This window comes from Sphaerodactylus townsendi, linkage group LG06, assembly GCF_021028975.2.
Source record: "Sphaerodactylus townsendi isolate TG3544 linkage group LG06, MPM_Stown_v2.3, whole genome shotgun sequence".
Lineage (NCBI taxonomy): Eukaryota > Metazoa > Chordata > Lepidosauria > Squamata > Sphaerodactylidae > Sphaerodactylus > Sphaerodactylus townsendi.
Window position 1 is genome coordinate 41,199,748 of NC_059430.1, and position 24,121 is coordinate 41,223,868.

The window sequence follows — 24,121 nt, forward strand, 5'->3', positions numbered from 1 at the left end:
ATTAGCGTGACGCCACAGTTTGAATCCCACCACCATGGGAACCTGTTACTAAAATTTTTGGATCCCACCACTGAATTGATTCTAGCCCCGGCCCTGTGGACAATGCTACTCAATTGGGCCATAGTTTTCCCAGATAGAGGTTGGCAGGGGAAGGAGTGTTCTGATGAAGGCAGGGGTACATAAAAGTGTCTGGCTAATGGCTGGGAAGAAGAGAAGGAAGTAGGAAAAGGGAAAAAGCTATTTTGTTCTTAGGAAAGGGAAAGAGGAAATAGTGAGGGGAAAATGAGGTGTCCTCCACAAGTCTTTGCAGGTCCTCTGCTTGTAATAATAATTAGTGAAACAAACGAGGGGAGAATATCACACAGTGAAGGTGGGATTAACTTTCTGTATGTGTATTTGCAAAGGAAACATGTTAGTGCTCTGGTCCTATGTGGCACAACAGACATGTGCAGAAGTAAATCCCACAAAGCTCAGTGGGTTTTATTCTCAGATAATTGTGCGTGAGATTGCAGCACAAGATTTCACAAATTAAAGATGGATTTTGGGGCTGTGGAAGTAAATATTATGTTGATCAGACTGGGAATATGCCTTCCATATACTCGTCATATTGTAATAGAATTGTGATGTAATCCTTTTCCAGTGTGTAATATTAGAGGCATAGTTGGGGGTGGGGGTGTTGAGAGAAATAAATGGGCGTTAGGACCTGGAGGGATCGCAAGGAAGCATATTGCCTGGCGGGTGAAGCAGAGCTACAGAGACCTGGAAATGAAAGTAAAAAAGACCAAGAGGCACATGGAGGGAGCTGCAGAGGTAGCAGCTCTAGCAACAGAATGTTACCTTTTGTAATTAAATAACAATTATTAGTATTATTACTATCAGTAATAATACTCTAATAATATCTTTAGTAATATCATACCATTTATCAAGGAGAATTGATTATAGGGTAGGGAGAATACCTAATTGGAGGTGAGTCGGTTATAATTTTTGTTATTTTTCTGTAAAAGGGCGGATGGAGATTTGAAAAATACCCCAGAAGGAATGTTGCATGGGTTTGCAGAAGAGCAGAAGAATGTCCTAGGCGGAGTTACTAACTCCGGCTTACAATAAATATGATAGACCTGTTCCAGAAACGTCCTTGGTGTAGTTTGTAAAGATTCGTAAAGATGATCTTTGATGGGCACGGAGTGGTTAATGGGGCAGGAATTTAGCGGTTAATGTCGATCAGTGGTCCTCATCTGCGTGCAGGGGACGACATTTATGTAGCGTCTCTGGTTTTGATATTTCCCCCTCCCTTTTTACTATGTGTAGTTGCTATGAAAAAGTATTTTCACGAGCACTTATCTCGGAGGAGGAAAGGATCTCATTGCTGTCCTTTTATAATCGCGCTTGTAAAAGTCATGATACAAATATGGTAAAACGATCTTTAAAAAAGAAGAAGCTTTTTGTGGAATTATTTCTGCCTGGAAGTCCCCTTGACAGTTTAATGCGGGGGTAACTCGGGGTACGTGGGGAAATTGTGGCTTCCAGAGGCAGCCGGCTCTTTCCTGCCTGTTTCCGCCATCGCAGTGTTTCTGATGCCGATGGCCTCTGCTAAGCGAGGGCGGGGATTTGGAGGCCTCGAGATGATGGGAGAGGAGTCGATTTTGCTCTCATCAAATTAAAACGGAAACTGTTTCTTTTAGGACGTTAATAGGGGCAAGGTAAGCGGAACATTATAATGGGACAGGGCAGAATTGTAAAAAGAACAAAATAACCCACAACGCGTGTAAACGGACTACGGTTATGCTGTGTGCCTGTACGTTAAACCAGCACATAATGAAGAAAAAAGGAAGAGCAGGAAAATGGCAAGTCGTTAAGCCGCTGCTGGAAAAAGCTCATCTGTTCCCTTGTCACTGCATCTTGCAGGGATCTTGACCATGCTTATAAATATTCGAGTAGACGAGTGCCATTAAAACTAATGTTAAAGGTTTGCAGTTTAAGGTTGCACTACTAACACGTGAGCTGGACGGTTGTGTACAGTTCATATTTATGCAAAGCAAATGAGCACAACCGTGTTGTGTTTCCGTGCTTCCATTTGTAAACGGCTGGGAAGAGAGTCTGCTTTCCTCGTAGCCACTGCTGGCTTACATCCAGATGATTTATTGTACTAATCCCGTTTATACATAGGATATCTTTATATCTCATGATTCATATCTCATAATTAGCATGCACATTGTGAAATTTGAGTCAGTAATAATAGATATATCTTCTTTGTTCTTCTACTATGCATTCTAAACTCATAGAATTCTTTACCATTGCAGTTTCAAGCTGTGATTCTGGGATAGCCTGAGATTTGTAGAATTTTTGTAGCCTCTTAAGATGATTTGCCTTCCTGTGTTTTGACGATCCTTTTGCTGAATGGAATTCAGTATGAGAGTCAGGTTGGCAGCATTTGTACCTGACATTGGTTGGTGTGATTTTGGTAAAATAAAAGATTTTGCAGGCATGGAATGCTGAGGATTATGCAGAAAAGGAAGAATTGTGTAACAGGAAGGTTTGTGGAAAGAGCTGTTATAGAAGTAGTTGGTTGTACACAAACTAGAACAGAAAGATGCAGAAGATGGTGATGGTAGTTAGGAGGGTCTGTATTGGAAAGATCCCTTATTAGTGCAGTTGTTAGATGCAGGTAATGATGGCTAATGGTCCAGTGTTGTGTTTCCAGAAGGGGGGGGGGGTTGTGATATAACCTATTCTCCATTACTGGGAGACTTTTAATTTTCTTATTTTGAAAAACATTTTGTGTAAAGCAATTAATATGCTTTAATAATTTATAAATATAGGTTCTAGCATCAGGAGATAGGTATCCTGTGACCTGCCAAAGTAATTTTAACAGCCTGTGGGTTCTTATTGAAACCTTGCTTCATGTAATACAATTAAGTTTTTAGTCATGATGGGTTGAAGATGTTAAGATAATGGCAAAACTGCTAAAGGATTATGAACAAGGAGTCTGCATTCTTTTCAATTTATCTCAGGCATTTCACAATTAATGTTTTTGTTTCAAAATAAAAATCTTAAAATATCTTGTGGCCCCACTTGTCACCAATTGGCAAAAATGTGCCATGTCCTGTAGTTGCTAGGAATAAGGCCAGGGCAGGTGTAGACTTAAAAGGTACAACAAAGGTATACATGACTGTTTTGCTTTCCTAGTTTTCTGGGGTGCATTTCATATGATAACATGTGGTATGGATAACTAGAGTGAATAGGATCTGTCCAGTAACCATATACCATAATTTCAGTTGCCAAGCTAAGCCTGATTCTGGAAATGTTAAGCCTGTGTTGAAGGAAATCACTTTTGTGCACAGTAGAAGGCAGCTGGTGCTAGTATATAAATGAGGTTAAAAAACAACTGTCTCCTACATAGAAAATCTCAAACCTGTTCTGATTGATTTTCTTATTTAGCATGTTTTTGCTGACTTATACACACAGATGTTTCCAAAATAATCTATATGCAATAAAATGATTCAAAGTTTTCATACATACAACATTATAAAACACTTTTAAATAAAACAATTCAAAAACAACACATTGGTTGAAAAATTCTTCTAGTTAAATCCCTAATGGCTGGTAGAGTAAAAAATGTTTTCTCCCAAAATGAGATTGTGGGCTTTACATTCTTCTGATAAAACAAATGCTCTGAATACCTTGGGGAATTGCTATTTGCTGCACTGATATTTGACTTCCTCAGTGAGGTAGATATCTGCTTTCTAGGCCCATTCAGAACCAGACATGATGTGAGGACTTAGGTGCTAAGTGGAATTGGTCAAGGCATGAAAGGAGGGACTTCATGCAGGTGACTTTTTGAAAAGTGCTCTTTGCCCAAGGAACTTCACTTAACAGCTGTAATTTATGCACACTCATTGAACTCACCACGACTTACTCAAGTATGTCTGTCTCTCATAAGTCTTCATAAAGATGTGAAGGTATTTTCCTAGTTGACTATCAGGGATCTCATTTATGAGATGGTCCTTATTTGTAGTACAAATAGAAGGGGATATTGAATTATGGTTCTTTTATATTACAGTTGCTCTTGACCTAGTCTGATGTGTTTGGCTTATAGTAGATATGTCTGATTACTCCTGATAGGGGAACTTAGGACAAATACTACATGACTGTACATTGTGATTGTAATCTAGTCAAGCCCCTGCCTGTTTTTTAATGTTAAAAATAATTTGTGAGATCCCAATCATGATTTCCTATGTACTAGTTCAGGGGTAGGGAACCTGCGGCTCTCCAGTTGTTCAGGAACTACAATTCCCATCAGCCCCTACCAGCATGGCCAATTGGCCATGCTGACAGAGGCTGATGGGAATTGTAGTTCCTGAACATCTGGAGAGCCGCAGGTTCCCTACCCCTGTACTAGTTAGATCAGCCCTTAACTCCAAGCTTACCAGCCCACTGGCCGACTGACAGTTTTTGGGCAATCTTGGACCAGTCATTTTTTTCTAGTGTGACCTACTGCATGGAGCTGTTATTGAGGCAAAATGGGTGTGAGGAGCCAGTTACCCCAATCCTTGGAGGAGGAAGGGTGGAATAAAAAGGCAGTAAAAAAGTTATTTGGATCTCATCCTAATCTAAGGAGGGTTGCACAGGCTGTATTACAAGTGGTTCTTGTTTGCTGCTTTGGCCATCTTTCAGAGGAGGGAGAGTGAAATGGAGAAAGATGAACATGTTTTTAAAAAAGTGTCACAGGTTGCTGTTAAAGGTGGAGCCTACATCCAGAAGCTGGGTCAAATGTTGTCACAGCTGATTGCATTCTCACCATATTGCAAAAATGTAATATATTTTTCTCCCACTACAGTGGCTATAATGGAGAGGCAAAAAAGAAAAGAAGAAATAGAGAAGGGGCTTCAGTTTATCCAGTAAGTGAACCTTCTTTGAGAATGGATGTTACTGTTTTAGTTAATGCATGAAATCAAACATACACTTGAGAAAGTCAAAATGCTCCATTAGCTATGTTTAGAAGTGTGTTAATGTGATGCTGACCTCTGTATGTGAACACTGTTCTCTGATTGTCTTCTCTAGAAGACAGTCATAGTGACAAAAGAATTCAACCATTCTGAGTCATTTTTTCTTTCTGCTTAAGTTCTAATAATTTAGAGGGGATGGGAGTGATATGTTCAGTAACCTGTAACTAGTTGTATCAGCTATGTGGCTAGATGGAGGACTTTTACTGTACTGTGGTTAAAATCAGGCTAACTGCTGCGCTCACTGTTTAAAAGTTAAAAGAAACAAGCCACATAATCTGTTCGCTGCCCTGAGCCCTTTGGGGGAGGGCGGTTTATAAATACAATCAATCAGTCAATCAATCAATCAATCAATCAATCAATCAATCAATCAATAATGTGAATTCATATAGAACGGTAATATTCTGGTGTATGTATAAATCTAAGCTTAGTGTCTGTATTACTATGAGAATACCTCTTCGATCCACAACAGTAGCAAGTAACCAAAGAGGCAATTCATAACACCATGCAAAGGTAACTAGTGAAGCTGCTAATGTCTTCTAGGAGCTCATTTCTAGAAGCAAGTATCTGGACACTGTGTAGTAGCAGTCCAGCAAGCTCTGAGGGAGGTTTTCAGATTATAGTATGCATTCTGGAGTTGCACCCTTATGTATATTGTTCATCCTACAGTGAGCATCCTTAGAGTGAGACTCATGTATCTGCATAATTCTGTTTTTTTCCCTAAAACTCTTCATCTTTCTCTAGGTCCACACTACCCCTCAGCCAGGAAGATTATGAGGTAATTTAACATTTGTTCTGTGAAAGTACCAAGTGACATTATATCGCCAATATGTGCTGTTGTTTAGGCTAGATGGTTAATATTGATTGGTGCTTGGGTGGAAAGGGAAATAATTTCCTGTCATATCTGCACTGGTGTATCTTCATGTGGAAGAGCCTGCATACATTCTCAGCATTAGCCTTATTGTGCTCTGGTCAAAATCAATGAGTCTTTATTTAGCTGCAGACCTTTTGCTTGTTCTATGAACCAGTTTTTAGTGTTCAAAGCAAATGTATGAGTTTTGTAATGAGAAACTTGATCAGGAGTTTAAATTGTCTCGATCAGCTCATGTAGTGAGCCATTGCCTTGCTCTTGGGACTCCTTGCCAGTGGCTGCAGTCTGGCCTTTAACCATAAGTCTAAGGAATATCCTAGAAGGAGGGTTTTCAAGCATTTTGCCATAGCACACTGTTGCATGGGAAGGGCTATAACAAATTATAGTAATGTAACATCTGGCCACAGTGAGTGCTGATCTGATCAATTCTAAATTAGATCACTCCATTGCACTCTGTGTGAGGCTGCCTTTGAGAACCGTTTGGAAATTTTACTTGGTCCAAAATGCAGCTGCCAGGCTACTGTCAGGGGCTTACAAAGAATGTATCACCCCTGTGTTGACAGATAGTCACTGGTTGCCTGTCTGCTCTGGGCACAATTCAGAGTGCTGGTTCCTACCTTGAAGGCCCTAAACAGCTTGGGGCCAGGGTGCTTAGAGGACCACCTCTTCCTATACTTTCAAGCCCATCTGTTAAAATCTGCCTCTCACGCCCTGTTCTCTGTGCCCCTGCCTTCAGAGATGAGACAGTTGGTGACTAAGGACAGTGTGTTTCTAGGATGGCTCCTTGCCTTTGGAATGCCTTCCCCCTTGAGACTCACCTGGTGTGTATTTTTTTTTTGGCACCAAGCTAAAAAATCTAACTATGCTTTTAATTAGGAGTTTTATCATCAGTTTTTAATGATCTGCTTCTGTTTGGTGGGTAGTTTTTATTCTTCTTGCTTCTAATGGCATTTTTATATTGTGATTTTTTATGGTAAGCTACCTCAAGTCAGATCCTGAAGAGATGGCATTGAAATATTTCAAACCCATAAATAAACTAAATAAATGCCAGGAGAGAAAAGGCATGTGGCCTTCTGGTTAAGGAATGTCCATTTCCCTCTGTTGTGGGGTGACAAATGTATAGGCAGTAGTTACCCATATCCATGGTCTACTAATTTTAATGTGTGGGAAACTGGGTGATGCTTCTGTATCTTTGTAGCAGCGATACAGTGCAATAGCATATAGCGAGGGCAGGCAGAAATTTCAGTCTCTCATTTCCTGTGTCCTGTTTTCATTTGTATTCTTCTGGCAGGCCTTTTTGCAAAAGCTGGTGCGGAACCTGTTTGCAGAGGGCAATGACTTGTTCAGAGAGAAAGATTTCAAACTGGCACTGGTGCAGTATGTAGAAGGTCTGAATGTGGCTGAATATGCAGCTTCAGATGAGGTGACTATTCCAGTGGATCTATTGTGCAAGTTGCATGTCAATCGGGCTGCCTGCTATTTTACTATGGTGAGTATGTGCATTTGGATACTCAACACCTTATAACTTGTGTCTAAATGGGTGAATGGACTCCATATTGGACAGAGATGCTGTTGAGTGATGTGAAACTTCTATGATATTAGATTTGTTATGATGCATATGCAAGTCATCACTTGATATTGCAATAATTGTGTGTTGCTCTTGCATCTGTTGAACAGCACTTAACCCTTCTTTGGAGCAAACTAAACACATACCATGTCAAGGAAAGAATGAGAAAGAAAGCGTGTTTTTCAAGGTGCTAATCTTGGACACTGAGTTGATACGAATGAGGGCACAGCTCTGGACTGTGGAGACTTTTTTTTAAGAATTGGCAAAGTGAACTGCTGTATTTGGCTTCTCAAAATGTGAGGCTGTCCTTCCCAAGGAGTATCAAATTCCAGGGGAATCGCTAGACATGTAAAATAAATAGTCATTTCTTTTAAATGCTTTTATGAGATGCTGGGGTACATTTTTTCCCCAAGTTAGGTGAGCTGATGTCAGAAATAGTGGTCAGGTATCTAAGAAGCAACCAGGTCCATGTGTAATTGTTCTAGATCTAGACATGTAATTGGTTGTAGATGGAAAAACATGGCTGATGTTGAAAAGAGTCTGCCCATTTCTGTTCAACATGAGGCCTAAATGTACCTGATCTGCAATTCTGATCATGCCCAATCTTGTCTGATCTCAAGTGTAGCAGTTAGCTACCACACTTGGCATATTGTCAGCTGCCTCATGGATCATGGGCCTAATTGGGGAAAAGCGCAGAATTGCCTGTTTCCTCAACTACTTCCAAGACTTTTATCTATTTTCCTAGTCCCCTACTGGGATGAGGATTTGGCAGTGCTTCAGGTAGGTTGCTGGTGTTCTCCCTCTTCCACTGGAAACCATGTGTTTGCTACCATGTGAGTGGGTAGAGAGTAGCGGCAGACGAACTAAAAACTTTACATTTTCTCTAAACATAGTAGTTGATCTGAAGAAGCTTCACTCTCAATCTCAACTCCCCTGCCACAGTGCAGAGATAATAAGATCTATCTTACAGGGGGGTTAAGGGGTTGTGAGAAGATAATGCGCACGGAACACTTGAAACTTTGAACCTACTGTTACTCAGATATTAACAATGTATAATTGCTAATATCTATTCCGCCTCCAGATTGGCTGCCTCTTATAATCTGTAGTTCTTACTCCTGTCTCCCTCGTGTTTTTCCTTTCCTTTTCTCTCCCCTTCTCCCTCATAAGCAACAGTGTCTATGAGCAGTATATTAATTGGGGAAGGTTTCTCATGGAGTATTATTTATTGGTATTTTTCCCTTGAAGGGCCTGTATGAGAAGGCTTTGGAAGACAGTGACAAGGCTTTGGGATTCAACAAGGAGAGCATCCGTGCGCTGTTCCGGAAAGCCCGCTGCTTGAATGAGCTGGGGAGGCACAAAGAAGCGTATGAATGTAACAGCTGTTGTTTGCTCTCTTTACCACATGTAAGTTGTAGTTAAGGTTTGAACTGGTCATGACATGGAGTATCCACATATATTTATTCATGTGCCCTCCTGTTCGCATGTGATGCAGGGAGAGAAGGTTATTTTTAACCCAAAATGGAGTGTAAGGGGAGCTAAACTCCACCCCTCCCCTTGCCTGACATAGTTGTGCTTTCAGCACTTTATGCCTAGCTGGGGCACACCTTTATTATCAGGATTAATCTTGGAGAAACCCCTTCCAGCATTGGAGCACAAGGGGACAAAGTGTGTGGGTCAGTGCTTGGCTATCTTTACCTGTGGGTTAGATTTTGTTGGTTCTTTTTAAAGGAACTCTTCACCCCTTTAGAAATTGAAATGTGAATATGCTCATGTAGATCCCCTCCCTCCTCAAGGTGGGACTTGCACAAATATTCAAATTCCAGATGCCAAGTAAATCAAACAAACTGTTGTTAGAATGGCCACAAATCTTGATCCAACTATAATACAGATTCCAACTCGTAGCATTAAATAAGAAGTTATAATGGTCACTGGCTTTCATTATTGCAAACCAAAATTGGCAAATATGTGGCAGCATCTGGTAGAGATTACTAGCCCTCTTTTTAGTGACTTAGTTTCCCCTAATCCCCTGCAGCCACTTCCTTCCTGTCCTGGTCTTTGTATCTTTCCACTGTTTTGTTCATACCTTGCCTACAACATTACTGATCCAAGTAAAAAAAAAATTCAACCCATCAAAACCTTTGGCAACCTAGAAACAGAGTAATTAATCCCAAATAAATGGATAGCAGTTTAAATACTCTTGCTATATAATTGAAGAGCTTCTTTCCTGGGAATATGGGACAAACTCTGTCAAGCCGCAGCAGAGGTGGAAGAGCCATTTGTAAAGTTAGGGGAGTCTGTCTCTGTGTGTGGGAGATCTGAGAAAGGAAAGCCCATTTGCGAAGTTAGGGGAGCCTGTGTGTTTGTGTATGGTGGGAGTGGGGTGGAATCTGTAAGTAAGTTTTTTCCCCAATGCATAATTGGGCTAGGTTTTCGTTATATGTGGTAAATTGTGAGGCCAAGTGGGGAGGAAATGCAGAAGGGGTTGGCATCCTCAGTTGGTGCCATAAACCCCTCAACAGTTTTCTAGAGCCCTTTGCATTGATTGATTGCGTTAATACCCTGCCGTTTGTTCAATGGGCTTTACTGCTAGTGTGCCATGATTCTGCAAGTGGAAGTGGGATTTTTTTGCCTACTGCCATACTAAAAGCAATATGGCTACTAAAATGGTTTCCCTTTCTTGTTGATTAGTTCAGTTATATTGTTTTTCAGAATTCCTCTGCTGGATCTCCTCTGGCAACTGCTTAATATTCAAGCTTTATATTGTGTGTTTCAAAGATTCCCAGTTCAAATTACCCTTTCTCCATACTTCCACTTTTCCATACTTCCACTTTATACATGAATACATGAAATGTCCATCATGATGCCCAAGAGGAGTAAGTAACTCACTTTCAAGCAAGGTTGTTCCTTTACAGTGCAGTTCTGAGAACAGTTACCTGGGAATACCGTTGAATTCATCTACATAGGATTCTGAGTAGGCCTGCTTAGGATTGTTCTCTTTGTCTCCATACAAGTCCTTCCTGCTCTTGATATCTAGAATAATATAAGCAAGCACTCAAGAGCCTTGACATAGCCAAAGATTATTTCTCTTTGTTTGCTTTCACTTAACCCCTTAGTTGTGCAGATTAGATGCTGAACTTTTGAAACAAGTTGTGAAATCATGTATACAAACCCACAGAAACCTATAGTTGCTGTGCATCAGGACTGAATATATTTCATCTCAGGATATATATTTCATCTCTGAATATATTTCATCTCAGGATGAAAATCACTGGAAACTCCTGTGCACCCTTTTTCAATGAGATGATAATGTAGCATCATCACCCTATGGCTAGGGCATAGAAAATGTCGCCCAGGGCAAACTCTGAAATTGCACCTCTCACCCCAACAAACTCCAACAGTTATTACCCATATTGGTAGACCAGCTCTCTGGTGGCCAGGTCTACTCATTGCTTTCTCCAGAGTACTGGTCTTCCCACTGTTAAGGAGAACCAGTAGACCTGGTGTCCTGTAGTTCAAGAAAATGCAAGGCTTAACACTTTATCTGTAGCTGGAATTATGCTAATTGTGAAAAATTAAATGGCATAGTATCTTTGAAGAAGATAATGTCCCTAATAGTGTTCTCTTTTAAAGGATGAAAGTGTGGCACAACTTGGACAGGAACTTGCGCAGAAACTGGGACTAAGGGTCCGGAAAGCATACAAGAGGCCTCAGGTATGGCATTTGTACTTCCGGTGAGCTCAGGGCAGCCTTCACAACGTTATGACATTTTATCTTCACAATACTTCCTGTAAAATAGATTAAACTGCTTGGGTTTCACTATCCAAGGCCTTTATATAACACATGAACCACCAAGCTAAAATAGCTTACTCGCTTGCTTGATAATAATGTTTCTGGAGTCTTGATAGGCACCAGAAAGAGTATTGGGCTCTTGATGGTGTGCCATACTTTCCTAGTGGTCTAAATCAGTTGATTTCAGATAAATAGGTCTGCTCTAGCCTCTACACTAGATGGTTCCCAGTGGCAGTATGTTATGTGTTCCTGAATGTATATGTTGCGTATGGTTATGAAAGAAAGCTTATAGACTATACTGCTCGTTTGAAAGTTGATAAATTTTATAACAATTCCTTTCAGTTGTATTGAATACCTTTTATTAAGGTATTTATTAAGGTTTTATTTATTTATTGTGGTTGATGTACTGTAGATATAATCAGGAATGCATTACCCCACAAACCAGAGCTGAAGCCAGAGGGATAAACCACAGGTTTAGGCCCCGACTTCCGGTGTAGAGTACACCCTCCCACCATGACCAAACAATTATTTTTGTACCGAAGCTCACCAATCACCTCCCGCACTCCCCATCAACAGAGTACCCTAGAGCAAAGCCTAGCCCGGGGACAAAACCTGAGTTTGGCGCCCGGTGTATGGGCGGCCACCCTCCCCCACCATGACCAAACAATTATTTTTTTGTTTGTGCACCAGCTCACAAATCACCTCCACTCCCATCAACAGCTGCACTCTAGGCAAACTGGCTCGTATCAAAACCCTGAGTTTGACAGCCTGCCCGGTGTAAGGGCTGCCACCTCCCACCATGCCAAATACCATTTTTGTACCAGCTCACAAATCACCTCCCACTCCCATCAAACACATACACTTTTGGCTCTCTACCCACCCTCAACCTTCTTTTCCTAATTTCCTAATCACAACGACCCTGCCATGAGGTAGGTTGTTAGCCTGAGAAACAATTCCAAGCTAGTGCAAGTGGGTATTAAGCATGGAAATCTCTCACAAATCACCCCCAGCAAAAAACATTTACCAAACAAATGTCAGCATCATCTCTCACAAAGAACACCTCCAGTGGGAATCCACTTTCATTGAATTGTTTAAACTAGGGAGCTCAGATTCTTCTTTTAAATCTACCTTAAAGGGAGAATCTAGGGTCCCCCGGGTTAAAACAAGAATTGAAAGTGATGCTTTTGGGAGTGGATTCTCCCCACCCTGAAACAGCATCACTTTTTGAGGGTTGGAGATTCAAGATGAAGCAAATAGCAGATTCGGCTGGAATCTGGACAAATTTAGGCAACATTCAGACAAAAATTGTCTGATTAATGTCCTGCCCAAAAATTACCAAATGCGAATGCAAAGTATTTAAGTTTTTAGGGGGGGATTATTTTTGGTGTTTTTCCCAGCCTGCAGGAGGCGCATTTTTAAAGCTATTGGCACCTTATGTGATTTCAGGGCATCATCCAGAGACTGCCCTGATGATATCACACTGAGTTTGGCAATGTGTTTGGTTCAGGAGGCAGCAAAGTTACTTGGACCCCCCAAATGGAATGCTTTACCCCATCCCCACTGTTTTTTTCGGTAGAGCTAACAGGAGATGGGGTTGGCCCATTTCTGAGGGACCATAACTAGTTTCCTCTGAACATAACTTCACCAAACTTGGGTGAGCATCATAAGAGAAGCTACCAGATGATACCCTGAAATTTTGAGGTCACTAGCTTCTAAAAGTACAGATCTCTTCAGGCACCCCAAAATTTGCCCAAGATTCTTTGTTTTGCAAGTGACTTTGCTCCATTGCTTAGCTAAATGAGGAATTTCCTGAGGCAGGCTGCACATTTTTGAAGATAGAGGTGCCAGACTTTCTCAAGGTGACTCCAAGAAGGCCTTGAGTAATAAGCATCCAATCTTGGTGAGCTTTTGCTTCTGGGTGGGGGGGGGGAGTTGAGAGAGTTCTGAGAGAACTCAGCCCACAGGCTTCTCATGGCTAGGGCGGGGAAACAAAGTATATAAGCCTTTGGGGGGCTCCATAAAATTGAACCTCCAGAAGCAAAGGTCTCCCAAACCTGGATGCTATTACCAGGAGGCCTTCCTGGGAAGCCACCCTGGAAAGTCTGGTGCCTCTATCTCTTCAAAAAAAAAAAAAATGTGTGCAGCCTGCCTGGCCACACTCAGAAATTCCCCATTGGCTCACAAATGGAGCAAAAAAAGTCATCTGCAAAACAAAAGAATCTTGGGCAAATTTCTTAGAGGTAAGCCTGGAAGGGGTGTATTTTTGTAAAGCTAGTGACACCAAAATTTCCGGGTATCATCTGGTAACTATTCTTAGGATGCCACCCAAATTTGGTGAAGTTATGTTCAGGGAAACCAAAGTTATGGTCCCTCAAATGGGTAGACCCCATCTCCCCGTTGGGGCTTCCATTGAAAACAATGGGGATGGGGCACCCCATTTGGGGGGTCCATAACTTTGCACCCCCTAAACCAAACATCACCAAATTTGGGTGGTATCATCAGGACAGTATCTGGATGATACCCTGAAATTTTGGTGCCGATAGCCTTAAAAATGCGCCCCCTGCAGGCCAGAACGTGAAAAAACACTTAAAAAATTTAAAAACACACAAACGAATTGAAATGTTGGCTACCTAATGCGACCAAATGGAAGTGCCCGGGGACATAGGGTACCCCCTGTCCCTAGGCAGGAACGCCACTGGATATAATTCTTGAAAATATGTTAGCATTTTCACTTTAAAATTTGGTAATAATTTGTATTACACTGTATTCTTTGGTGCACTGTGATGTTGATACATTTATTTTGTGCTGATTTTAGATATTCATAAAAAGTGAAGGGGGATGGATTGAAGAGGTTGTGTTTACTAATGACTAAATGTGGGTAATAGGAGCAAGTTACTTCAGACAGGGCGAAATTCCAAAGTAGAAGTGAATGGATTGTCACGTTTGATTCTTGCATATACATATAGTTGATCTACATTCTGTGTAGGGAGTGAACCTTGAGCACTCCAGATAAGATGGACTAGCATTCTCATGGCCCTACTGCCAGCATGGCCAATTGGCCATGCTGGCAGGGGCTGATGGGAATTGTAGTCCATAACAACTGGAGTGCCAAAAGTTCGCCACCACTGTCCTACACGTATAACACTGAGAGGCTAGGAACAGCTTCAGTTCAGACAACATGAAAGTATATACAACAGCACGTAATGCAATATATTGAGTCAAACAGAACTATCTTAGTTTGCCTGCTATTTTTTTACAAAACAGTGACTGTGTGGGAATTTAATCATGTCTTACTGTTCTGTTAAGTGTCTGCTGCTTTGTCTCTCTTCCTTGCAGCAGGAATTGGAAACGTTCTCTCTACTCAGTAATGGCATGTCTTCCACATTACCAGATCAGGTAGGCAGTGTGTCTAGACCATAGCTGCTGGTCTCTAGGTGCATTTCTCAAGTGCAAATAACTACTTCTAAGAAATTGAAACCAATTTAGTGATTTCTTACTCTATTGGTTTTTTTTCAAGAATGTGAATTACTGTGCAGTTGAACTTGAAATATTGTTTTAACACGTTACAGTTAGATTTTTGGACAAGGATTCAGACACCGCAGTTCACAGTCTGAGGCGACCAAGGACAGCACCACTGCCATGCCACTTCACCACCTCAGAGGGCTTTACAGCAGCGTGGGGAAGCAGAAAATACAGAAGAACTTCCCCAACGCTGGAAAGTCCTCCATAGGGCTCAATGGAGAGAGTGGCATTATGTGCCTGCCTGCAAGCCTGGGGTGGAAACTGACTAATGTCAGTTGCACCCCCCAGGAACACCTCCAGCATGCCCCCACTGTGCCAACGGGGCTGTGGCAGTGCATGGATGCCACATCCTGGCATCCAGGAGGGCCATGACAGCTGCCTGCTGGCATGTTTACCCCTCTGTCAGGGTAAGTGCCCCTGGGAGGGCAAATCCTGTCACCACAGGATGATTTCCCCTGCACCCCCCAATCTGGATGAGCCCATAAACTGTTTTCCATTTAGAGGTCAAAATTGGGAATCGTTTCCCAGCATTGCTCAGTCCAGGCACCACTGAGTAGCCAAGGTATAGTTTGTCTGCATTCTGTTGCTGTATGTGGTGGATTTTTTCCTCTTGTTCTATTTGGATCCCTGTTACGACATAAAAGATGAACATAATGTTGCAGACAGAGTTTTGAAAATGTATTTTCCCCCTTTAATAATAAATGCAAATGTATACATTAGTGGAATATTACATTATTATAGTTAAAGAAAAAACCTTCAGATGTAATTTCTGATGTGGTAGTTTAAATGAGAACACGTGATGAGTGTATTATATTGCTAAAATAATTTGATAGAGCTTGGCTTGAAGCCTAAACATTGTGTGTATGAATGTTAATGCATTGAAACATTTCTGGTTTGAAAATGAAGCTAAATTTGTACTACTGTATAATCTAATGCAAAAAAAGTAATTTGAAATGAACATGCATAGATTATTAGCCTTAATGTGTAACAAAAGCCCATTGATAACAGGTTTTTTAAAATTCATGATTTTCTTTTCATTTTAAAAAAAATTCTCATTGCAGGAAATATGAGCATAAAAGAATATTCAGAAAAGTCCCTGTTTATGCAGCGCAGGTCTGCGTAAGATCCAAGCCATTTGCTCTGGTTAAATGTCCTGGGCAAGATAATTCTTCGTATGCACGCAGTACAAAGTAGAATCATTCAGGCTAATGAATAGAATGGGCGTTCTCACTGTTGTGAGATACCAGTCCTCCAAGCACTAGGCCCAAATCCAGATTGCTAGTCATGCTGAAGTGCTATTCAGTCCTGTGGCCAAAGCTGATAATGGCTAATATAAGAACCATTCAGTTATGACTATTTTAGCTACTTTGGGATTTGTCTGCATCAATGCGTAGGGTTCATTCATGATTTTCTACATTTATTCTTTTGCTAAGAATCATCAAAGTACATGTCTTCAGACTTCATGACAAAACTGAGTGAATGGGACCAGGCGCACACATCAAACTCTTTTCTACAGATTCGAGGGAATCACTTTTCTACAGATGTGCAGAAAAATCTGGACAAAAATTAAATATTTTGATGAATGATAAACTGTTGTGATGGTGTGTTTTGAGATCTCAGATGCCATTTTAAAGAAGGGAGGAGCAGCTGCAAAGACATGGGAGCTGCTTCCACTCCTTGCTCTCCCCCTCCACTATCTGAACCAGCCATTCAGGGCCGGACTGCGTTCAGGGCAGAAACCGCCACCACCCTTCCACTGTTCCTTTCCCCACTGCCATGACAGGGAGACAAGAAGGGGATAGTAGCCACTGATACATGAATCTGTAAGGTGCAGACGCTCGTAGCATCATGATTGGCAGGTGAGGGGGAGCAGGAACTTCTGCCACTTTGTCAGTGCTGCAAATGGAAGAGGTGGAGTGGGCTGCTTGGCTTGGCAGGCAGGCAAACAGTCAGAGGAGATGGGATTCCCTTCTCCCTGCATGTCTGTCTGGTCTCCTGCTTTCCATTATCTAATGCTACAGATTGCTGTACGTAAAAAGGTGCATATTATGCATTTTGAGCGAGTAAGGTCACATTTTAAAGAGCATTTTCCTCGTTTCCATACAAAATGTTTCACAGGAGTTCTCCACCACCACCACCACCACCAAATTTCCAGGTTTTTTGTTTGAAAAAAAACTGGGGGCAGATTTCTGGGCCTCATCTCTATTTGTTATTTTTTTGGGTAATAAATGTGTTTGTTGAGCCTTCTGTTTCTTTGTACTTGTGCTGTAGTTTTTAAATTAATTTGTGGGAATTTTTTTAAAATTGCCTTTTGTAAATTTCAACTGCTTAAAAAATCCTATTTTTGTTGCAGTGTAATTCTAAAATTATTTCTGTTTGTGCTTCTAATAGTTATTTTTCTGTAAAGATAGTCCCATTAGTATGATTTGCTGGCTTGAAGATGGGATAATCACAAGTTCCCTGAATAGATGAGAAAAGGAGGAACAGTAATCAGGATGGTGCCAAAATTCCCATTTATTAAAAATGTAGGCGCCCCATTTCACACCTAACAGCCTTGCTTACTAATACATAAGCTAAGCAACTAGTTGTTGTCACTTAAAAAATCCTAGGGTTAACATTTTGAGAAAATCAGAGAAGCACGTTGAATGTTAGGTGTCAGATCTTTTCAAAATGGGATTGACTATAATATTTTCTTCTACCCCACAGGATGTTTCCAATGGCTTGGGTTCTGTAGATGACATTGAAACAGGTGAGAGCTTTATGTTTGGGACAATTTTTGTTGCCCTTGATGACTTGAACAGTTTTGACTTTGGGAAAGCTGAGAAACAGAACCTGCAGAGGAGCTGGGTGTATACCCCTCGTTTGCCACTAAAGCACACAGCTGCAACTGGAAGCCATAGTCCCAGGCAAAGGGGTAAGGGGAGATCTATGGTCCTTCTTGAATCATACCCCTCAACTGTAAGAAGGGGCAGAAGAATTAGCACAGAAGGAAGCTCCTCATGCAGGTGCACTATTGTGGTGGAATCCATGGAACTGAACACATTTGTTCCCAAAATACATACCGTTGAGGAATGTTCTAAAAGTTGGGGGTTACAAGTGAGCCACGCACACATCAGGAAGGAGCTATTAGAAATGCAACTTTAGAATGTAGACTGCTGGCCAGTGAACCATTCAGTGAAAAACAAGCAGTTATATTTGGAATCTGAGAGGAGAGACTTCAGAGACCACAGTTCTTTTGAGTATTGGATTTTATCACTTGATTGGGTTATGTATGTGTTCTCACTGATCCGTTAATTCACTTTGCAGACAGCTCTGTGCACCTTCCATGCATCAGTACGCCCAATGCCACTTGTGTCCCTGTGAGCGAGGGCTCTGCTTTTACATCTTCTGACTTGGAAACAAAAGGCACCCCATCTTCCCTCCCTGCTACTGCCCTGCTCCCTTCTGCAGACACTGTATCTGTGCCAGGCTCTGACAGTGTGGATGACTTCACTGAAGGAGAAGTTCTTGGGGATGAGTTGGACTCCATCCTGGATTCTATTGCAGAGGGGTCGCAGTACCCACTAGTAAGAATAGATTTCCTAGATCCATCTGTCTGTTCCTCTGCTCTCAGTTACTACTTTAGGCTCTTGTTTTACTCCTTATAATCATGTTTTTTGGGGAAAAGAGTATTTTGGGTATTTGGTGTTTCTTTTCAGTTTTGGAGTTATAAATATTAAAAGAGCTCCATCTGAGCACATGAACTAAGCAGTTAAAAGACTATGTGCTGCCATGTGGCACCATTTATTTTCTCAAACATTTTTATGTATGTATGCTGTATGTATATTTCAATTTTGTTTTAATTATTTGAATGATGTGTTTTTGTTCGTTTTTAAAAAGTTTTTTAGATGTGTTTTTAGAATGTATGGTTTTTAATCCATTCGATGACTTGTCCTGATGAGAGCAGACAGGAGGCATATACTTTTTTTTTAGTAAATGGAAGGCTTGTGCAGTTGTAATGCTTGCAATTGCATGGCCACAGTTAAGTATGAGGAAGTAGGTTGCAGAACTACATGCATCTTCTCAGATCCCACCTTCTAGAGTACACATTTCATTTGACCTAGCTTGACCATGGTTAACTGTTACATAGGCACCAGCCCAAGGCCAAGATGAGCAAAATTTCCTCTGTTTCCAATCCCAGTTAAGATGGAATCTCGTTTTAGGAATTGGGATCTTCATAACTGAGTGACAGGATGTCTCTCCTGCAGAGAGACCTAAAGTCAAGGGGTTTTTGTGCCATTAAATTGTCTTACTTTGCATTGACCTCCTAGAACTCTCTTCTGTAACCTGTAGGTTGAGTTATTGCCTGACTCCTCCTTGTACAATTGTGCTTCCAGTGCCCTGACTTTCCCCTGATAGATATAACTGTGATTAACCATTACTGTCAATGTTGTGTTCTCCAGATTGAATGGTAGGCTGTGTTTGAGTGCATGCATGCGCTCGTTTACAAGCTGATAGTGATCTCGTACGGAGAAATCTGTAATCTGTTATTTGGACGCCAGCTTCATAGTGCTTTTTAAATCTGTGTCTGCCATATTTTATTTCTCTGCTCTAACTGGAACATGGTTTTTATTTTGCGTGTCGAAGTCTCTGGTCCAAGGTGCCATCCCTGCCAACCTGCCTAGTGAGATGCCGCAGCTGATCCCCGTCTTTCCAGGTGGTACTCCACTGCTCCCCCCTGTGGTGACAGCCAACATTCCAGTCTCCACACCACTCCCTCCAGCCTCCTTTGGCCTGGTCATGGATGCCACAAAACAGCTCTCCTCCTCATCTGTTCTGGACGCTTTTGAACCCCCAGCAGGTGGTGATGGCAGCTACCCATTGGACTCATTGGATTCACTAGATCTTCTCCCATACACAGAATCTCGGCTTGATGTGCTGGATGCTTTTGGAACTAGCAGGGGGTCACTGGATGCGCTGGATTCCTTTGCTGTTGGTGGGTGTATGGCTCATGGAAATCATATTCCTTTGTAACACCACTCTGAAATTCAATATTTTGGTTCTGGGAGCTTCTTCGCTGCCATCTGAATCTCTCTCTCTCTTTCCCCCACTGCACATGTAATAGTCCCCAGTCTCTTCCCCAAACCCATTATTGTCTATTTTAGACTGTAAACAAGCAGTGAGAGTTGGCAATTATATTGTTGATGTAGTAGTAGGCTATTGCATCCATGGTCTTTGGGTGAAAGATTGTGAAGAATTAGAGATGAACACTATAATGAATGGGTTACAGGAGTGGACTAAGCATAAGTATTTAACACTGAAGGAATTGAAGAAGTTTCAGGATGATTTAGGAAGATCAGTATCAGAAAATCCTCTCCTAACAATAGGATTTAGTGGACTAGATCATCATTTTCCCCCGATTCATAAAATTCCCTCTTTGGAGTAACTTAAGATGAAGACTGTGGGCAAAATGCACTGAAAAAAAGTGCATTGAAATTAGTGGTTCCTGTAAAAAGCTCCACAGTAATATTTTTTATTTTTGAAAATATTTATTTGGGTGTTAAGTATTTTCTGTGCATGCTGAAGAAAATATTGGTTTGTGAGAGCATCCTTCATTTTTGTTTATGGCAATGCTCCTATTGCTGGCACTAGGGTTTTGTGGCAGAAAGTTACATTAGATTTTCTCCTTGTGTTTTTCTCCCTCTGTGTAGAGGAAACAAGTACCCAAGAGCCACAGCAGCCTGCTAGTATCCAGAAGCCACCACCTGTGGTGAGTTAGTTAACTACCTGTGATTTGAGAGAGGGGAGGGAGTAAATCTTCCATTGCCTTCTTCCAAGATCTTCAGTTAGTTAATTGTGGTTCCCATGCATGGGTATCTAGGTACCATCCAACCTGTTCTGCTGGAGTGGCACAGTAAACACAGCATTGAGCCAGCTTTTCTTTCCTGCTGGCTTAGGGTTAGTTGGAGTGTTCAGTGGATTGTATTTTGAAATGTCTTCAGGTTGTTCTCAGACCTTTGAGATTTTTCCCTGTAGCAGTTCTGCCAGTCTGCAGAGTCTTCATTTCAGAAGACTTTAGTTTCAATCTGAAATGTGGACTGACTTTTTGATTTTTCTTTCACTCTTTCTTACACACACGTTCAACTTGTTTGGAAGTGACTTTATTTAGAATTGTCAGGTCTTCAGCTCACTTTCTGAGTAAATCTGTGAACACAACAGAAGGAAAAAGACAAATTTTGTTATTAGAGGAGAGATATTTGCTTTGTTGAATATACTATCAAGCCAAGAATGCTGCCTTTACTATCTGCTGTATAATGCTGAAAATAAAATAGTGGCCTTTTCTTAAATTGCTTACTTCTAGCACTTCTGTTAGATGGGGAATGAAAGAACCTTAGGAGAAGTGTATATCCAGGTCTCTGAGATTTAAAATGAACTTTGTTCTCCCCTCAGACCAACCACAGCGGGACAAGTCACACAGCTGTACCGAAAGTGGTAGAATTGCTCATGTCTCAGCCTGAATCAGTGCTGTCGAACACAGCCCTGCTTGTGAAGAATCCATTGGCATCCACTCACATCTTCAAACAAGCATGTCGGATCTGCTATCCTAAAACAGGTTATCTTTTTTTGGTGACTTGGGCCTAATTATACTGGCAAACCTGGGCTCTTGTTAATTTTATCCTCCCTTTGTAGGACCCAAGGCTGGTGATTATACCTATCGAGAGGGTCTGGAACACAAGTGTAAGCGGGACATACTGCTAGGCAGACGCCGTAACTCAGAAGATAAAACCTGGAAGAGAATCCGGTCACGCCCAACCAAGGCCAACTTTGTGGGATCTTATTATTTGTGCAAAGGTAAGGAGAAAGACACAGTGGAATAGCGACCCTTTCAAGCAGGGAAAGAGTCCCATGTAATCTATGCTGATGTTGGGGAATAGTAAAGGAGGGGGAGAATGCTTTCTGTCAAAATAACTTCTTGTTGTTTGACACCTGCCTTTTTCCTGTGTACCTTCTCCTTCATGAAAAAAGCTCTGAAGGTCAGGAGGCAGAAAACTCCAGCAACAATATTTAGCAGAATTCTTCTATGGCATTAAACAAGTCGATTTCTAACTATACTCTAGGGAAGTCTGGATTCCTCATAAGCTTATGGAAGTTTTCTCAATTTGAAGCTTAAAGATGATTTCCTTCTCCCATCCACTAAATGTGGCTGCAGAAGATTGTTGAATGTGTTGTGGGTCACACTCTTGGCTCATGAGGGTTGATAGTGAAGCTCAATAGGGTCATCTAGAACCATTTGTAGGTTTGTTTGCTAGAACACTCCCCACAATTGTGACAGATATGAAGGAGCATCTAGAAAGTTTGAAAATAACTGTTAAAGAAAGGGAGAATCTTTGAGAAGGACGGAAGTGCCCTTAAACACAGAAGTACTTGTGAAAGACCTGTGTTTGACTTAAATGTCCATGTACATCTGTGCCAGTTCTTTGAGTGGTAATGAAAAAGAGGTCTTGTCTCCATTAATTTGTTGATATTTGCTTTTCTGTCTGTATCAAGTCATCCTCATCCTTAGTTAATGTAAATTAATGTGTGGACTCTGTGTTAACAATGGGTTTCTCCCAATTCACCAAATCTTCTGAGAGACCTACAGACTCCTGACCAAATGCTTTGCTACCAAGAGTTTCAGAGCATAACACTAGAGTTCTTTCCTTGATAACTGCCAGAGGATCTCTCAAAGTATTAATAAATATCCTTGATGGAATCAATTCCCATATATTAGTATTTGTACTTTTGAGCAAGGTTAGTGTATGCTTGTTAAATAGTTTTCCAGAAGGGGAGTGTATCAGTGTTAAATATATTTTTGGGGTGCCGTGTGGTTTCCGGGCTGTATGGCCGTGTTCTAGCAGCATTCTCTCGTAATGTTTTGCCTGCATGTGTGACTGGCATCTTCAGAGGATCAGATCCTCTGAAGATGCCAGCCACAGATGCAGGCGGAACGTCAGGAGAGAATGCTGCTAGAACACGGCCATACAGCCCAGAAACCATACAGCACCCCAGTGATTCCGGCCATGAAAGCCTTCGACAATAAATATTTTTTTGTTCGATTGCATTTTTAGAAGAAAGCTTGAGAGATGGATGTCTAAGCTGTTTTTTACCCCAGTAATTATTTCCACAAGCAACAGGTTTAGTCCCCTGTCCAACATGGATGTTGGAAAACCTTAGAAATCTCCCACTGGAAATATTATCAGAGCTAAGCAAGTTTTTCTGCTTTTCTTTGAACTATGGTTAGAATCAATGCAAGGACCAAATCCAGTAAAAACTGGCACTTTGTTATCCAGACAACATGGATAACTGGCATCTGTCTGTGTACGTCAAGTTTGCAAACATTCAGCCAGCAGTTTATTCTGTAGTCAAAAGGTCCATCCCTGAACTTACTAGTTACTGGGGAGCGAATAGCCTGCCTGATTCACTGTTGCTGATCACTTCCTCACTTGGTGCCAAAGTTTCTATCGAGGGTGACCAATAAACTGGTAATTTTTCCAGAGCTACAACTTGCAGCAAAGGTAGATGCAAACCTGGCCACCTTTAGGATACTGTAGAGTCACTGGGGCAAACTAAAAAATCCGAAAAAGCTTGAGCCCCAAGCACCCATGTTTTTCTATCCTGGGCTTGTGAATATGGCCAAGGGAACCTTCCTTACTCATTTGGCTGAGGGAAGACCTTTTCTGTTGCATCCCATTGTACAGAGAGCATTCCCTAAGGTGGTTATCGCATCCCTGGTGTTTTTTCCATATTAATGGAATTAATTCCCTATTCTGGAGCATCTTTGATGAGGAGCTGCTATAGGGATCTATATTAGTTGATATACCTTGGGAAAAGAACCAGTGTGGTATTGTAGTTAAGGGCGGTGGATTCTAATCTGGAGAACTGGGTTTGATTCTTGACTTCCCCACATGAAGCCTATTGGATGACCTTGGGCCAGTCACAGTTCTCTCAGAACTCTGAACCCATGGGGAGGCAGGCAATGGCAAAACCAATTCTGAATGTCTCTTGCCTTGCAAACCTTATGGGCTCACCATAAGTCAGCTTCAATTTCCACTTTCCTCTACAGCTTAGGAGAAACTGGCTTATCTCTTGACTTTAAGGTCTCTGATACTATGTTGCTATGTTTTGTGCTGCTATGATCAGCTTTAGTCAAAAGGCTGTCAACAAATTAAATAAATCCAAATTTTTATTGCTCTGGTTTGGTATAGTCCTGGTTAGTCAGCCAAATCTGACTAAATTGGTCATGGATAAAAGTTGAATAGCTAAGTCAAAAGCAAAGTCTACAAAAGAGCTTTTTGGTTCCTTTTTAATTGCCTTTGAAATTCAGGGTGGTGGGAGAGAGAAGGAAACAGA

General features: G+C 41.4%; 1 protein-coding gene across 1 annotated transcript in view; it reads left to right on the forward strand.

Annotated features, from left to right (window-relative positions):
- Nucleotides 1-709: 709 nt before the first annotated feature.
- Nucleotides 710-24,121, forward strand: part of ZC3H7B (zinc finger CCCH-type containing 7B) — a 73,305-nt gene continuing 49,893 nt past the window's right edge. The window contains exons 1-13 of the mRNA XM_048501537.1: nt 710-966; nt 4,838-4,898; nt 5,748-5,781; nt 7,166-7,363; nt 8,687-8,845; nt 11,072-11,152; nt 14,567-14,626; nt 17,459-17,501; nt 18,059-18,318; nt 19,379-19,727; nt 20,443-20,501; nt 21,182-21,344; nt 21,422-21,583. Of these exons, the coding sequence (XP_048357494.1) occupies nt 4,846-4,898; nt 5,748-5,781; nt 7,166-7,363; nt 8,687-8,845; nt 11,072-11,152; nt 14,567-14,626; nt 17,459-17,501; nt 18,059-18,318; nt 19,379-19,727; nt 20,443-20,501; nt 21,182-21,344; nt 21,422-21,583 (1,621 nt within the window). The 5' untranslated portion in view covers nt 710-966; nt 4,838-4,845. The remainder of the gene's footprint in view (nt 967-4,837; nt 4,899-5,747; nt 5,782-7,165; nt 7,364-8,686; nt 8,846-11,071; nt 11,153-14,566; nt 14,627-17,458; nt 17,502-18,058; nt 18,319-19,378; nt 19,728-20,442; nt 20,502-21,181; nt 21,345-21,421; nt 21,584-24,121) is intronic.